The following is a 17788-nucleotide window of genomic DNA, read 5'->3' on the forward strand; positions in this document are numbered from 1 at the left end:
TCCTTCCACCTGTTCCACTTTTCAGGATGAATCCAGCTTCAACTAAAATTAATTTGAAACAAAAATTAAGTGAAGTATTGAGTGTTAAAAGCTGATAGATAGCTACCAGTAGACTAGTACTGTGAGGAACACAAAGGTTCCCTGTACTAATCCAGCAGTAATCTCAGGCCTGATCTAAAGGGCCTGCATTTTTACAGAGGTTGGATATATTGAACTTCATCCTTCTTACAAGCTCATCTTTGGGCATCTCCCAAGACTGGGTTTAGAATAAGAGGGAGGATGGTGCCATTTGCAGGGCTCACTTGCTTCCTCACAAATAACTGAATTTGGCCCTCCAGTGTCAGGGAGAAAGATCAAAAGAAAATCTTTCCCCCACTATTTTAAATATATTTATTTTCTGATGCTATTTTTCTGTCTCTAGCATCACTAACATTCCCAGTGCTCCTGAACCTATTTATTTTCCATCTATTGTCTGCCTGCTGGAAACAATTCTAATGCATTGCACAAGTCTTTTTCTCCTGTCAGCTGCAGCAAGAGAAGCCACTCAAAGTCTTTTCTGGGGGGGGGAAGGGGGCAGCAAGGCCAGTGCTGACAGACACAGCAAAGCAGCAAGTGCAGGACTTTGAAGAAATTGGGGATGGGAGACAACTGTTTCGAGAAGAAGGAATGGCACAATGTCTATTCAGCAAGAGAAGGGCTGGGGCAAAGCTAAAGGAGGAAGTGCAAAATAGCAGCCTGGGGATGGGAGATAATTATTCCAGATGCTGGTTCATCCGCATGGGCTGGGTACAGGTAGGTGATTGTATTCTTTTGTTTTTCATGTATTTGATGGCATTACTGTAGGGTCACTCTAGTTGTTAGTGGAGAGGGGTTCGGGGTGCTGTGGCTCAACATCAAAAGTGGTGTTGTCCTCTCCTCTTCTTTTTAATTTACCTCTAAAATGCAACACTTTATGAAGTATTTCCAGAGTAGATTTTAATATGTTAATGACAGCTGGGATAGTCCAGAAATCTAAATAGCCCTATATAAAGAAAGGACTTCCTCTTCCATTTCTCATCGCCAAGAATTTTTATTAAATGATATCGCAAGTGACACCAGATTACAGGACCCCATATTTAGTCAGAGATGGAGAGGTTTTGGAAGAGGATTTTATTAACAAAATTTACTGATATCAAAGATTTCATTAGAGGAAAAGATAGCAATGGAAAGCACGTCCTCTCGTTGTTGGGAAGAGGTATTATTAATGTCATTGAGATGTAAGCAGGTGAAGATAAAGGACTGGAATTTTGCCACCATATGTTTAAAAGGCATTCAGCTACGTAGTTCTAACGGGCAGCAGCTGTTTTAAATGTAAAGGATGCAATTTAAAGCAAGCAGTGACTTTGATGGGAGACAAGTAAGCCCACGGCATACTAGTCCCTTTCCGTGTTCTTTCCATCTAGATGGTCCTCTATGGCCTCTTGTTTTGAGTGTGTATTGGGACAAACCTTGGTCTCTCAAAACTATTCTCTGTGTGCTGCCAAATCCAACGGGCAAATGTTCTGAAAAGGGGATTCTGTCCCGCTTTGGTCCAAATGTAGTTATTATGACTAGCTGAGCCTCAGCCTCACCCCAGCCTGCACTCTCTGAGCCTGTATTTTCCTCTTTTGCAGTACATCCAATTTAATCATGTTTAGCACTTTCCAAACAGCAAAGCAGATGTTCTCTGTAATGCAGTTTTTGACGAATGCACAAGAAGCTGAAGCCAGTGACAATGTAATCCACCAAATGCCTGTGAAGGAATCCATAGCGCCTCTGCCTAACAAGTTTTCTTCCTGACGTCATTTTGGGGGATGCCAAATAACAAAATATTGGGTGGCGGGCGGGGAACAACAGATATTGTCTGGGGGACCTATTCATTGACACAACAGAAACTATGCAGTGACTCTTCTTCTAGATCTGGTGGATAAGGTGTAAAATGTACATCTGCACTTCTAAGTTATTTCACCAGTAAACTGTTTCAAATTAAAACCAGATGAGTAATGGTGAAGCAATGAGATTTTTCCTGGGTTCAGTAAAACAGCTGGTATTGCTGCTATTACTCATGTTCGTGTGCATGTAAAGGTCTTGTAAGTCTGAGAAAAGTATCTCAGTCAGGTAGCAGCAATGTATGGCAGCCTCTGTCTGTAGAAAAAACCCAAACGATTTGCTGCCGAGGCATCCTTGTATTACCCGTGCACTTGCACGGATTTATTCTGGCATACCTTTGACTAAAGTAGGAAAAAAGAAGCATTGCTTCTTTTTGCCCTAACTAAAGATGTTAAATAAAAACAAAAACAACTCTTTCCTGTATGACAAATGACAAAATGACATTTAAAAATACACACTCGAATTACTAATATGCAGTGTCCCTAAATTGTAGGGTTTATTCTTTGCTGACTAAAAGAAAATAAAGAAGCCTTCCAATAATCTGAAAACACTGTATCCACCCACTTTTGAACTCTACTGGAAGGAAAGGATTGTTAGGGGCTGTAGTTCATTTGCCAGTCCTGGCTTCCCCAAAATAAAAATATTATTTGTTATTAGAATCCTAGAGCTGTGAACTGATGTCAACTGACTCTGACTGGCAAGCTAATATATTTCAGAAGCCTGCATGAGAAAGGGATTTTTGGTGTGTCTCTGTGTAATAATATTTGCTCTTTCATGAATAATTTGTTTCTGGAAAAAGGCTGAACATAAAAGGCCTTTCAATCTTTGTTTTGAGGGTAGCATTCTGATAACAGTGCTGGATGGGACGCAGCCTCACATTTCCATGCTTTATACATATATTTCTTTTGCATCATTTCTGTTTCACTTGCAAGCTCAGAAAACGACTGCCTTTTAAGGAACAAGGGTTACAAATAGGATGACTGCATTAAATTCTGTAACTTTTCCACATACCAATCATCACAAGAGGTGAGCTGTGAACACTGGAATGTCTTTATCTCTCACTGGCAATGAGTCAGCTGCAACACATGAAAGGCTGGATCCTAAAGTGAGCTCAAGTAAAACCCAAGGGTTTATACCAACTTATTTTATTTGGATATATTTATTTGGACTGCTTTAAAAATTTTCATCTTGAAGCTTTCATGGAAGAACCACTGCACAAAAAAGTATAGAAGAGTAAAGAGAGCCTCCTCCAAACAGAAAACCAGATCCAAGTTGCAACTGTTTAGATGGACAGAATCCGTCTCTGTACAGGCCAACAAAGAAGGTTCTGTATGGCACATGCACCTGTCAATGTTATTTCTAAGGCACTGATAATGGTGGTATCTCAACACTGAAAATACTATGAAGAAGCTAAAGAATTCAGAACAAATGGTGATTTCCCTCTCCATTCCATGTGTGAATTTATATGCTTGAAGGATTTTTTAAAAGTATTTATGGGCATCACTCCTGGGGAAAGATTTTAGTGAGAAGGTGGGTCTTATACTTCAATCTGAATAAAACCATGTTTGGAGTCAATCTGTCTCTTCTGCCAAGGAGCTTCACAGCATCTGTTCTCCTGCTACAAATGCTCTCTTGCCCAAGTCAAAGAGTTGACCCCTGGTTCTTTATAGCTGTGTTGTCCCAGTGGAGCTCAGCTGTCTTGGAAGACCAGAACTTCTGAGGCCGTCACTGAAGTAGCCAGGTTTCAATTTGTTAAAGCATTTGCAGATAATGATTGGGACTTCACATTTTTTTCCGAAATGAATGAGGTCCCGATGGAGTTCACAAAGCACAGGTGTGATGTGCTAGTTTTGGTTGTTGTTGCTAAGGCGACATGCCGCACTAAATTCAGCCTTTGTGTGATAGCTGCATTCAACCCTACATAGAATTACAGTAGACTAATGTGGTGAATCACCAAGGCAAAAGTGTTGATTATCCTTTCATGAGAAGAAAGGTTCATTTTTCTGGCCAGCTGGAGATGCAAGAAAGCATTCCTTGCCACTGTGGCTATTTGCATGTCTGGGAGTAGCAAGGAGTTTGAGGAGGACCCTGAGGTGCTACTCCATTTTGATCTGATGAGATTCCATGGACCACTGATTGGTAGTTAAAGCTCTCGTGAGGATAAGGTATTGGTACGGTTTCTAAAGAGTTTCCCCTTCCTACTGACATTATTCATGAGCTGGGTTTAAGCCAACTGCTCTTCTTCCATCTGTTGATGGATGCTGAGGGTAAGTGATAGTGATACACATCACTTCTAGGCATTGGGCCATCCTGGTGGTGGAGGAGCAGCCTCAGAGAATGAGACATTCTGTCGGATCTGGATAAGGTGTCTCCCAGTTTCTCTAAGCAGTCTCATGTAGAGCTGAAAGAGGAAGGGAGAGAGACTGAGCCTTATGGATCGCTGCATGATAGAGGCCTAGTAGCAAACAGCAGGTGTCCATCACAACTCTGTGGGACCACTGAGATAGGAATGTGGATCCACTTGAGAGATGCCCAGTAAAAAAATCTCATATGAGTGTCAACAACCCTTTATGATCAACAGTGCAATGCCTGCTTATAACAATAACCATGTTTTCTTTCTTATTCTGTCAAGAGCCTTTCATGGCTGGAGGAGACCACTTCTATGTACTCCGGCAGAAGGAAAAATGGAAGGGAAATTGATGAGGAAAACAATTACAGAGGAATTAGGCTACTTTATCTTATGTTTATTATTTGGGAAGAAGTGTTAAGGAAGGAGGGATGAACAATTATGTAGTAATTGTCTATAGAAGACTTTCCCCCATTCAGCTACCCTCCGATAATACTCAGACTATCAAAATTTCCTTTGCTTTTGTGCTGATCTCACAGCTGGAAGGGGTTCCATCTGTAAAGATGAGAGTCTGTAACAGCTTTGCTCTAGTCTAGACCTATACTGATACAGTAATGACTACAGTCCTCACAGCTAATTACGGCTTCATTTCCCCCATCCCTCCTACTCCGCTCCCCAAAGTAATTAGGTGCCTATGACCGTTAACACACTTACAACAATTATTTAATTCCTCTCTTTGTAAGCTACAATCTCACCCCAGCTCTGAGCTCTCATTGGAGTGCAAAGTTGCATAGGGTTACTGTACCTGTTAGCCAATAGCTGCGACTTTGTTCCAGAAGGAGAGGTTAGGAAAATTGCCAAGTCTCCACGCCGAGGATGGGTGATAGTGATGCGCACAACCACATGCTCCAAGTAGATCACATGGTGGTTGGAATTATCTGAACAGCCGGTGGCTTTGTATACTGAGTGGACCTGGCTGTCTGGCCGTATTGTTCTGTAACATAAAGATATACCAACAACAAAGTTGTTTCAGGCTTGCTCTCTGGAGAATGGAACCAAATCATCCTTGTATGGCATTTATTGGTCAGTGTCAGACTACTATTTTTTAGTTTAAAAAAATAAAATTTTAGCATTATCTTGGTTACCAGGCATCTTAGTTAGCATAATCTTAGTGACCAGCTGAGGTTTGCTGATGGCATCAGAGAATGTCACCGGACCACAGCTTATTAATTCACAGAAATGCCTGGCTCCATGGTTGTTGCTTAAATAATATTGACTACTATGTATTAGATAGTGAATATCATTAACACGCAGGGGATCAGATCCTCATCTGGTATAAAGGACATAGCTTCCCGGAAGTGTGGCAATTTTCAGCAGCCGAGGATGTGGTCCATTAAATACATCTATCATTTAAGTACATCATTCATTTTTAGTGAATTTGGTGTTTTGGAAGTGTGTCTGAAGACTGATTTTCTCTGTGTAGCCACAGAACAGGATGGGCACATACAGTGCGAAAACAAACTTCCCTCAGGCTGCGGGGCTTGACTAGATGACCTCTCGATGTCCCTTCCAGCCCTACAGTTCTATGATTTATCAAGGGCAGGATAGCTTTCATATGGGCAAGTCAAAGAGAGCACAAAGAAAGGTATATTGTATCAATTGCTTTACATGTAAATATATGAACCACTGAATACAACATGTATTACTTGGCTTGGTGATCCGTGTTCTCCACACACACATGCTGTTGAGGGACTGTTGTCCATTTTTCTGCTTCCATCACTATAGCTTCAGCATCCATCAGTCCAAATCCATATAGGTGGCTCACTGTCAGATGTAAACAAAATGGTTACAATCACAACATAGCACATTGCTGTTTTGCTAACAGAATGGCATCATTAGTCATTGCAGTTATCAACTAAAGGCTACTGCTTCATCATTCTTGTTGCTCAGGAGCACCCAAAGTTTCCTCACCAAAAGCTATTCTGGCAATAAGGGCTATACCTAATTTGCACAAAATAGAACATAATGCAGCTGTTCAGATCTTCATTGCAGACATGGCCAATGGATACTACAGATCCCAGCATGCATTGCTTCATCAAGAACTGGGTAGCCCAGACACTGTAAAACTCCAGGGAGTGCACCTGCCTAACAGACTGCCCTGTGGTCACCTGCTTTAATTCAATCCAGTCCTCTACCATGAACCTGCAAACAAATGTTAGAAGGTGGAAGGAGCCAGAAGTGTGTTATCTCTGATAATTCAAATGCCTCGCAACCGCAACTACAGACACGTTCTGAAGGTGGCTGACTCACTGGGTGTTTGCGATTTACACAGGGCCAGACTGTGGCTTTTAGATCCTGGTACAATCCATTCCTTGTTTCTCTGTGCACAGGGGGAATGTGGATGTTGCTTCATTCTCTCTCAGATGGTGCAGTATGTTCCTCCTGTGCAGCTGGCCAGCTCTTCCCTCCATTCTTGGGGTAGTTTGTGCAAGGAGGGAGAAATCCCTGTACTTCTCCAACCCCAGGGGTTAAAGTCATCCTGGGCCCTTGAGCAGGGTGCAAAGCAGAAGAGGGGACAGCTCCTTGCTCCACTCCCTCTGCAACCCACACAGGACCAGGGACAACGAAGCCCATAGAGCAGTTGTGACTATGGGCTCCTCGTATCTCTAACACTAGCAGTTTTAAAGTGGAAAAACCATCATGAAGCAGACTGTTCACAGTAAACAATTCTCTTTCTGTGAGAAATTCAATTTCCTGTCATACCTAATAATTAAGTTCAATATCTCAGAAGAAGGCTTAAAAACATTATCTTTCCTAATTTTACGTGAATCAGTAATTGAATCCAGATGCATACAAGATACAGAGGCAATGAAATGTGTGACAGATTTTCTCCCCCGCCCTGCAAGCTTTCACTTTTGACATTTTACACTGATAGTCCTGTATGAACTTGATCCTGTTGTCTCAGGCATGTCAATTATTTCACATACCTGCTCCTGAAAGGTAGAAAGTTACTTTTGATTTTTTTTTTAATAAAGAACATAAAATATCTAGTACTTAAAAGGGCTTAGTAATAAGCAACTTCACGGCATACACTGAAGGTTTCACTCGCTGACCTGTTAATCAGCTGTGAACTTTTTTTTAGTTCTAATCAAAACAGGAGCTTGCAATTGGTTGTTGATTAATTAGAAGGGACTGCAAACATCAGTGACCATCTGTTACAGCTGCTATAAATCTGTATCTTTGGTAGATTTCTTGGGTGGAGATAGTGGAAGGAGAAGGGTATGGGAGCGAGTACTTTTAAATCACAACATTGTATCGATAAATCAATTTAGACTGCTACCACAGACAGTACTACAGACAAATCCTCAGAAAAACATAAAATGCTGTTTTAATCTCTAATGTGACAAGGCATGGTGTAAGACAAGTCTTTCAAGCTACACTTTGCAGAAAGTTTATGAAACCAGCCTCCAATCAATGCCAAACCAGAACTCAAAGGATTGCATCTATCATTCCCCATCCCCCATAAAACCTTGTTAAACAAATGACAGTTCAAAGTATAAAACCGATCTAGACTTAAAGATCACATCTTCCAAATATGGCAATATCTAATGTTGGCTGAAATGGTCAACTGAAGAAGGCTCTTCAACGGAAAATCCTGCGAGGCATAATGAGTGTGCAATGAACTGTTATTCTTACAATCTCCTTTCCCTTTAGCCCCAAATGCAAGTGCACATAGAAGAAACATGCATTCTAAGAGAACTAAAACACGGCTCGTCTAAGTAACTGGGCAACTAACATTTTCAGAATAAAACAAACCAAAAAAAGACTTCAGAGTGTATAACAGATTCATGCATTCCAAGGCCAGAAGGGACCACTATGATAATCTTGTCATTGTGATGTTACACTTCCTGTGTAACACAGGCTACAGAACTTCCACACAATAATTCCTAGAGCATATCTTTTAGAAAAACATTGAATCTTGATTTAAAGATTGTCAGTGATGGAGAATCCACCACAACCCTTGGTTCATTGTTCCAATGGCTAATTACCTTCATTGATAAAAAAAAAATGCATCATTTCCAGTCTGAATTTATCTAGCTTCAACTTCCAGCTAGCGGATTGTGTTATACTTTCCTCTGCTAGACCATTATTAAATATTTGTTCCCCATGTAGGTACCTATACACTGTAATCAAGTCCTTCTCTTTGTTAAGCTAAACAGATTGAGCTCCTTGAGTCTATGACTAAAAGGCATGTTTTCTCTTTAATCATTCTAGTGGCTCTTTTCTGAATCCTCTTTAATCTATCAACATCCTTCTTGAATTGTGGGCACGAGAACTGGACACAGGTTCTAGCGGTGTCAAATACAGGTAAAATAACCTTTTTACTCCTACTTGAGATTACCCTGTTTATGCATTCAAGGATTGCATTAGACCTTGGGGCTATGCTGTTGCACTGGGAGCACATGTTCAGCTGATTATCCACCATCACCCCCAAATCTTTTTCAGAATCACTGAGGTCCCCATTGTGGAAGTATGGCCTACATTCTTTGCTCCAGATATACACATTGACATTTAGGCATACTAAAACACACATTGTTTGCTTGTGCCCAGTTCACCAAGCGATCCAGATCATTCAGTATCCGTGACCTGTCCACTTCATTGTTAACCACTCCTCCAAGTTTTGTGTCGGTGATGATATTATGATTTCTTCAAGGTCACTGATAAAAATGTTAAATAGCAGAGGTCCAGGAACAGATCCCATTGGGACTCCACTAGAAACACTCATGCTTGACAATGATTCCCCTTTTACAATTACATTTTGAGAACTTATCAGTTAGCCAGCTTTTAATCTATTTAACGAGTGCAATGTTTAATTTTATATCATTTTAGTTTTTTAATCAAAATGTTGTGTGGTACCAAGTCAAATGCCTTAGAGAAATCTAAGTATATTATATCAACACTATTATCTTTATCAACCAAATTTATAATCTCATCAAAAACAGATATCAAGATAGTTTGACAGGATCTATTTTCTATAAACCCATGTTGATTGGCATTCATTATATTACCCGCCTTTAATACTTTATTAATTGAGTTCAGTATCAGCTGCTCCATTATCTTACTCTGTTTTGATGTCAGACTGATAGGCCTATAATTACCCAGGTCATCCCATTTACCCTTTTAAAATATTGACACAACACTGGCTTTCTTCTAGTCTTTTGAAATTTCCCCCAATGCTTCAAGACTTATTGAAATCAACATTAATGGACCAGCATTTAAAAGACCTCACCCAGATACCTACCTGGCTTCAAGATTAAACTCGATAAGTTTATGGAGGAGATGGTATGATGGGATAACATGATTTTGGCAATTAATTGATCTTTAACTATTCATGGTAAATAGGCTCAATGGCCTGTGATGGGATATTAAATGGGTGGGATCTGAGTTACTACAGAGAATTCTTTCCTGGGTATCTGGCTGGTGAATCTTGCTCACATGCTCAGGGTTCAGCTGATCACCATATTTGGGGTCAGGAAGGAATTTTCCTCCAGGGCAGATTGGAAGAGGCCCTGGGATTTTTTTTGCCTTCCTCTGTAGCATGGGGCACGGGTCACTTGCTGGAGGATTCTCTGCACCTTGAAGTCTTTAAACCATGATTTGAGGACTTCAATAGCTCAGACATAGGCGAGAGATTTATTGCAGGAGTGGGTGGGTGAGATTCTGTGGCCTGCATTGTGCAGGAGGACAGACTAGATGATCATAATGGTCCCTTCTGACCTTAATATCTATGAGTATGAGATACATGTTATACCTGCTGATTTTAAAATGTCAGACTTAAGTAGATGTTGGCTAACATACTCCTGAGATAATAATGGAATGGAAAGAGTATTATCAGCATCATATAATGGGACTACATCATTAGTTTTTTCCCAGATATAGAACAGAAGCATTTAATAATAATTCTACCATTTCCATCTAGTAATGGACCAATATTATTGTCAGGATTCCTTTGTTCCTAATATACTGCCTTCTTATTGTCCTTTAAATCTGCTGACTACAGAGTTCTCCTTGTGTTCCTTTGCTTCCCTTATCAATTTTCTACAATTCCTAGCTTTTGATTTATGTTCACCCACTCCTAACACAGCTGAGTGGGATGGTGAGTAGCAAGCTTTGGTGATGGCAGGAGTCTGTTCAAGGACATCCCTGGTCAGGCAGGCCTCCGGTTGAGCCCAAAGTGGTTTCTTTACCCTACTTACACACTGAGTTTCCTGAGGGACCAGAGCCTGAATATTCACACTTTAAAAAATAGCTGTTCTGAAATAATTACAGAACAACCCCCCTCCCCTCACACACTATCTTTCCTACCTTTAACACCTATTTTTAAAATGAAGTTGTGCTCATTTTTCATTCATGAGAAGAGATTACCACTAAGGCTGATGGTGCTTATGTTAATTGTCCATCACCATCATTACACTTAATCAATGTTTAAACTCTTTTGTATGGAAGAGGAGAAGTAGGACTAATAGGCTCGGCACCTGTTTTTACACACACACACACACACACACACACACACACACACACACACTTACTTTAAACACAAGTACATACTTCCTTGGAAAATATTCCCATCCAAATCAAGTCAGTGGTGTTACTAAAGACTTCCATGTGGAAACCTTCCAGACAGCTGATATTTGGCTGTCTGCAGTGCCTACACTTCGAAGCCCTTGATCAAGTGGGTTTGGCTGGCCGCTGCAAGGACTGAGATAGGGCCATCATTTTCAGACACTAAATAATAATTTAGGAAAACATTACAGAATTAACAAGAGTTGCTGATCACTCCCGTCATAAAAGAGGGTTTAATCTCCTTTCCCGCTCTTTTCAAATCACACCCCTTCATTTGTACACATTACGAACTCTACTTCTGCTGCATCTGACAGTAACCAATTCTGGCGCCTCCAAGAATGGTAAAAAATTACTTTGACAGCATATATGGGGCTAGGCATGCTGTTTGGGTAACATCTAGAGATTGGAAAAGAATACAGACTCACTTCTGCTGACACAGGTAGGAAAACAACATTAGCAAGGTAATCATGATGTGCTGTCTTTGCTGTCTAGGACCTGGGCTACATGGGGGGTATGTCTGTGTTTCAAACTAAGATACGCAACTTCAGCTACGCTATTCGCGTAGCTGAAGTTGAAGTATCTTAGTTCGACTTACCTGGCCATCCTCATGGTGGCGAATCGACCGTGGTGGCTCCCCCGTCGACTCCGCTTACTCCTCCTGCCGAGGTGGAGTACAGGCGTTGATTCGGGGATCGATTTATTGCGTCTAGATGAGAAGCGATAAATGGATCCCCGATAGATCGATCACTACTATGTTAGGGATGGTGTGGAGATGGCTCTTCACACGCAGAGCTTCAGGGAGATTTCTACCTCATTGACAGAAGAGGAACATGGAATGGGAGCAAGCCTGCTGCTGTTCCACTTCAGCAGCAGTGTACTCCCCCTCCATGCCCATTTAACTCTGCTGGTGGGTGAATGCACAGGGAGCCCACGGTCCTGCCTCCTCTCCACTCCCTTTGACATAATAATGCTGTCAGATGTGTTGGGAGGAAGCGGCCTCTGCACTCTCTGAGAGGAGGGACTGCAACTGTGCTCCTGGGATTGCTCAGGGGTGCAAAGAGCAGAAGTGGTCCCTGAGCTATGTCTCTCCTCATGCACACACATGTAACCTGGCCTACTATTGTTTATGCAGTTTCACAGGTGTGCACAGAGCTTTACATGTACATAAAAGGACAGGTTTAAGGGAAAACTAGTCTCACAAAGCAAATATTGAATTTTAGCTGATCTCTTTACTCTTCTTATCATTAAAGACGAACTAACATTCCTAGAGGCTTATGTCCATTTATTTATCCACAGAGCAGCTCCCCTTACCCCCACTATAAAACCAGAGACCATCTAGCAATGATTAACTATGCAAGCTTATCAGATCTTCCCCAGTTTTTCTAGGAAAGGTACGTAATCCCTTCATTTTGGGCCAACACTCTCATGCATAGGAAAAGATGTAGGATGTTTAGGAAAAGACTGTTCTTCTTTATACATAATGGTGATGTAAACTTCATATTATGTGCTGCCCCCCCTGAAGTGCAGCCTTTAAAGGACAGAATCCATTCCGGCTGTTACGTATAAATGCAGTCATTATTTAAAATCTTGTACAGTCTCTAGGTGAACTGGGCCAAATTGAAAATACAGTAGTTATAATGTCTAATATACCTAAACTGAATTTAAGTTATGCTGCTACATTTTGCCCTTGTCCATGTTAATGAAATGATCTTCAGTTCTTCTGATCACCTCTTCTCACAGACAGTTTAGCCACTATAAGAGCGCCTGATTATTAAATCCCCCTTCACATACTGGACTGACAGAAACAAATGAAACAACTACATGGGATGCAGAATGTCTTCTCCTAATTTGATATTATCCAGCAATTCTCACTATTCCCCCTAATTTTCCAATCCCTGAAAACAACTTTGAAAGTGTAGAGATATTGCCTAATGTTTATGTTGGTAGCATGCTTTATACTACCAATATTGAATCAATGGAAGACACTGCTGGCAGTATGAGAGTTTAGAAATACATCTGGGGGAAGAGTCTCAACTAGTGTAAATTGCCAGTGAAGTGAATTTACACCAGCTGTGGATCTGGCCATTGATCTCATCTAAAGCCACTGGTATGTATCCAGCCAGCTGGAACCTGCAAAATTACTTGCCTGAAATGCCACTATATATGGCATGTTTCTGTGCTTTTAGATATTGCTCAGCTAGATTGGGAGAAATAAAATAACAGGATTTCTTTGGAGTTTTGGATTTGTTTTGTGTTATTCTAGACCCAGGCATCTATATCAATCTCACTGAAAATCAAATGAGGACAGAATCATCTGTACTGAAATGCTTTAAAATACAAGACTGTGCTAAATATTTAACTGAATCTGAATTTGTTTCCACAGCTGTATTGGTGCTGTGCATATTTATCAGACAGAGGTGCAAGTGTAACTAGCGCTGTAGTGAAAGTAAACAGGAAAATTATTACACTTGCTTAGGAAATTTTGTAGTATTCCTCTTTACACAGGATTGCTCTCAGTTTGACTGTGTTTTAGATCTTGTGGGGGTTTTTGTTTTGTTTTTGGATATGCTGATGCCAGATATTGTGCTGGCAACTCTGTACTTGACAACAGAAATTCCAAAACATCTGTGTTTAATTGGCAGTGAAAAGCTTCCCTCTTTCAATTCTCCCTGCTTGCCTGTAGATTGTCCTTCTCATCTACAAGGATGTCTGTATTTCACAGGAATTTGGTCAATATTTGTTTTTTTTTAAAAAGGATTTCACAATATCTTAAATATGAAGAGATTCTTAATACTTCTGAAATTAGCCACTCTCCCCTTGTTACTCATCCTACAACTTCTTCCATCCCTCATCCTTCCGCAAGATGATCTTAGAATGGATCTTCTTCCCAAACTTTTTTGACAGGTTATTAAAGATGGATAACTTACTAAATAGATTTAGTTCTAATTCCACATAACTTTAATTAATTTCTGTCATTTGATTAGCTTTATTGCAAATGTTAGAAGTATTTTGGTATGTCAAGTATAAAGCAGATTTATTTAAAGGAAAAATGGAGGGATGGTAAAGGATGCTACAAGGAAAATGTGTTTGTTTTTAAGTAGCACTGCTTAAGCTTTGTCCTATTTTGCCTGTGTCAAATTACAGCAAAAAGAATTTTTGAGATTTTGAATTAGAACTTAGCATTTTTCAGCCACATCCTTAAATCCCAATTCCCTTGTGTTGTGCCAAAAGCTACCAGTAATTTAAAATAATGGGATTTGACTTTTGAAACACATAACTGTGCTGCACAGCCAACGACAAATTATGTGATACTGTTCTTTTTACTCTTGGGGATAAAACCAACACTCATGCTTTTCAAATTCACATAATGTATCTGAAACTCAAAGGAGGGTATGGAAAGAATGCAATCGTATTCCTTGCATTTTTATGTTTCTGCTTATAACCAAAATGTAAATGTTTCTGCTTATAGCCAAGACAACAGAAAACCACATATTTCCCCAAAATACAGATAACTCTAAGGACTCAGCAAGAATAGAAGGAAATTTCAGTTTCTGTTCGAAGGATCACACAACATAATGGTCTGTTTGTAGGACAGAAAGGTGCACTGTGTACTACCCTATTTATTACATTACATTATAATGGGATACACTGAAAATTTGGGGGCCAGATATGTAGATAGAAAAGTGATAGCAAATAATCAGAAAAAGGATACAATGTATGTTGTTTGTTCAATAAAACTTATGTTTAACTTCTGCATGTAATTATATCAACCCAGTGACTGATTATTTGTATCCGTAAGCTTGATTTCTTCAGATAATACCAACACTATATTATCCAAAATCACACTCAAGACTACCATATAGATTTTATTGGTAGATTGAACTATCTGACTGAAAGTCACTACTGACTGTTCTGTGATCTATAAGAAATAAAATAAAGAGGTCTGTGGCACACTGGCAGAGCAGCATGTGGAAGTTTATACTTCCACGGTTGGTTCAGTCTGGTGGATAAAGAATTTCCGTTTGCAGTTCTGTCAGCATAGCATCCTTTATGAGACCTAAATCCACTTTAAAAAACAACAAACCTTAGGATGCAGAAAATCAACTTGCAGATTGCATTTATAATTACATCCTCACAATAATCGCCTATTTCAGGAATTTAAAATACACCTGCAAATTAGCTTATTTACTAGATGAAGACTGGTTGACTAAAAGGACTTGTAATAGGAGACAGAGCTCTTCACTTCTGGGTCACCGATGCAAATCAGGCCCCGGGCAGTAATGACTGAAAATCATTACTCTTTGATGGTCATTTAGTAGCTTATGAGAAACAGGTCACTAGTTAAGTCCACTACCTGTGGATGCATTGTCATCCACATCACAGAAAAACACTATTGCACTTTCATATCTGTTGAGAATCTCATCAGAGTGATCAAGAAACCTGATCTATCTCCTTGTCCCCTAGAAAAGTTACCTTGTGAAATGTGTTGAGATAGAATGAGAAAACCTGCCCTGCCCCTACTTTTTCTATGATTGCTCCCCACCTTCTGGCATGGGTATCACACTATATAATAGGATTTTGGCCATAAAGACTGCACTGAAACCATTCATTTCTATCTCTTATAAAATGACTCATTTTGTATGAAGGGAATAAATCTAAGGGTTGTATGCTGGTGCACTAGCTTTATAAAAGGTTTGTTGAAAGAAAGTTGGCTATGATGCATGTGTGGTAATGTAAGCTATAATTTTTAAACTCAGTGATGGTCATTTTACAGTGTATTTCTCCAAAAGAGACAACTCCATTGCAAAACCAACTGTCTGTAAATTTTCTTTAAACAAAACAAGCCATTTGTGACTGGAGCAAAATGTAATTAAAAAACCCACTCATTTCCCTTTTTAAGACTCTTCAGGCCAAATTTCCCCTTGAATGTGCATCTGAGGTTCCCCATGATATTAAAAGCAGATGGATCTAACCATATTTGGATTACAGAAAACAAACAAACAACCTTTCACTGAGAATTTATAAGAAAATAACTCCAAACAAATTATGACAGATTAGTTGAGTGAATTCGAAGTGGAAATGCTGACAGATCTTTAGCTATAGACACACGAATACCATTTCTGTGCTGCTTAAAGTATCAGGTGCATAGTGAAGAACATCTCTCTTGTGTTGCCTTATGTAATTTCTGTATCTTTTTGAAAGTGCTTATGTTCCAGTAGAATATCAACATTTAAAAGAACACCTGACTAAGCACAGGGACAGTATCAGATTTCAGCAACATATGGATGAATAAAAAATACATTGTGGTTACGGTATATATATTTAATAAATAATAATAATACAATAAGTATTTATAATAATTAAATATCCATCTCAATAACACTGTAAGGTAAGTATTATAATAGGTATAGATAAGTGAACTAAAACAAAGAAAAGTTAAATAATTGGCCAAAGTCTATCAGAGTAATTGGCAATGTAAAAAATAGACCTAAGGGTGACATCCTGGACTCAGGCAAGTTAATGGCAAAGTTCCCATTTACTTCAATGGGACCATTATTTCACCCTAAGAGCCCCGAATCCCAGTCCCAAGCTCTGTCCACTAAACAATATAGTCATCCTAGTGACAAAATATTTGTGAATATAATTACTGAAAATACCCAATAAAACACAATGAAAATCAAACTCCATTGGCTCTTAGGGGCACATTTTATTAAAAAAAAAAAGAGAGAGAGAGAGAGAACTGAGCTCCACCCACAAAACTCTGCGCCTAACATCTGTGCTTAGAATTATGTATGTGTAACGTTAGGCAGCTAGATTGAAAAATCTCCCAATTTCCAAGGACTGTTGTTATTAACAGTGGACATAAATGTAATTATGTGATTGCACATATTCCTTGGGCTTTTTATTTTTAAGGACTAAAGGCAAAGTGTTCTGTCTTTCCAGCATAACCATTTCTTACTCATGTTTAATTCAATAACTCTAGTCTTACTAGGAATAGTTATTATTGCAAACCAGAAAGGTATCATTTTAGTTTTTCATGCAGAGCCTGAGTCTGTTGACCTGTATGGCATGCATGCTATAAGGCTAATTTTTCTTCCCGCAGGCTTTGAAAAAGGGTTGGATTAAGGTGTATTAAAGGGAAAAAGTCGAATGTTATCATTTCTGTGGGCTGGCTGGTGTTGTTGCTGTCAGTTCAGTCTGCAATTTTTATAATGTATATTTCTTGAAAACTGTTTGTTCATAGCCTGGATTATGCAATGGATACCAAGCCTGGAAGCTCTCTGGGGCAAGGACTGTCTTTTTTATTGCTTGTTTGTACGGTGCCAACCACAATCCATCTCATCCTTGAATAGGGTTTGTAGGTGCTACTGTGATATAAATAAGTATATGGCCTGATATTTAACATTGTGTTACTCCAGTTTTAGGGTAGATTAAGTCCACTGAAAACTACTGAGTCACACCACTGTCAAACTGAACCAACTTAGTGGTAAATCAGGCCCACAATATATGAATACTATAAACGCAGAAAAGCAAATTAGAGTGTATTACAATATGTTATAGTCAGTCTATGTTTCTTTATGTATCTAATCACTGAGGTGTGGCCGCTCAGACTTTCCCAGTTTGACTTTACTGCCAGTCCATTGGTTCCTAGGGCCAGCAGGGAACAGAACACTGCAGAGATAGCAGCCTCAGCAAGAATTACAGTTGCCATAATGAGGAGTTTTTGATGGGTTTAAAGTTGGGAGGAGAAATAAGGATTTTTTTGGGCTCTCTCCAGGCATCATTTTTTCCTTTCTCTTGAACTCATCTCTGGAACTACCTAACCATGTAGCTGTCAGTACCTATCGTTCCTGCTCTCAGCTGTCTCTTTTAATTTAAAAAGAAAAATTGGGAGGTATATCAATTTCT

At 39.6% G+C, this 17788-nt stretch overlaps 1 protein-coding gene across 3 annotated transcripts in view; it reads right to left on the reverse strand.

Annotated features, from left to right (window-relative positions):
• The window catches only part of PCSK5 (proprotein convertase subtilisin/kexin type 5), a 298169-nt gene that overhangs the window by 96085 nt on the left and 184296 nt on the right, over window positions 1–17788 (reverse strand). For all 3 annotated transcript variants that reach the window (XM_037901828.2, XM_007065550.4, XM_043547161.1), the window contains exons 11-12: window positions 5962–6079; window positions 5061–5249 (exon numbers count right to left, since the gene is read on the reverse strand). In XM_037901828.2, coding sequence (XP_037757756.1) covers window positions 5061–5249; window positions 5962–6079 — 307 coding nt within the window. The remainder of the gene's footprint in view (window positions 1–5060; window positions 5250–5961; window positions 6080–17788) is intronic.

The sequence above is a fragment of the Chelonia mydas genome, chromosome 5, assembly GCF_015237465.2.
Source record: "Chelonia mydas isolate rCheMyd1 chromosome 5, rCheMyd1.pri.v2, whole genome shotgun sequence".
NCBI lineage: Eukaryota > Metazoa > Chordata > Testudines > Cheloniidae > Chelonia > Chelonia mydas.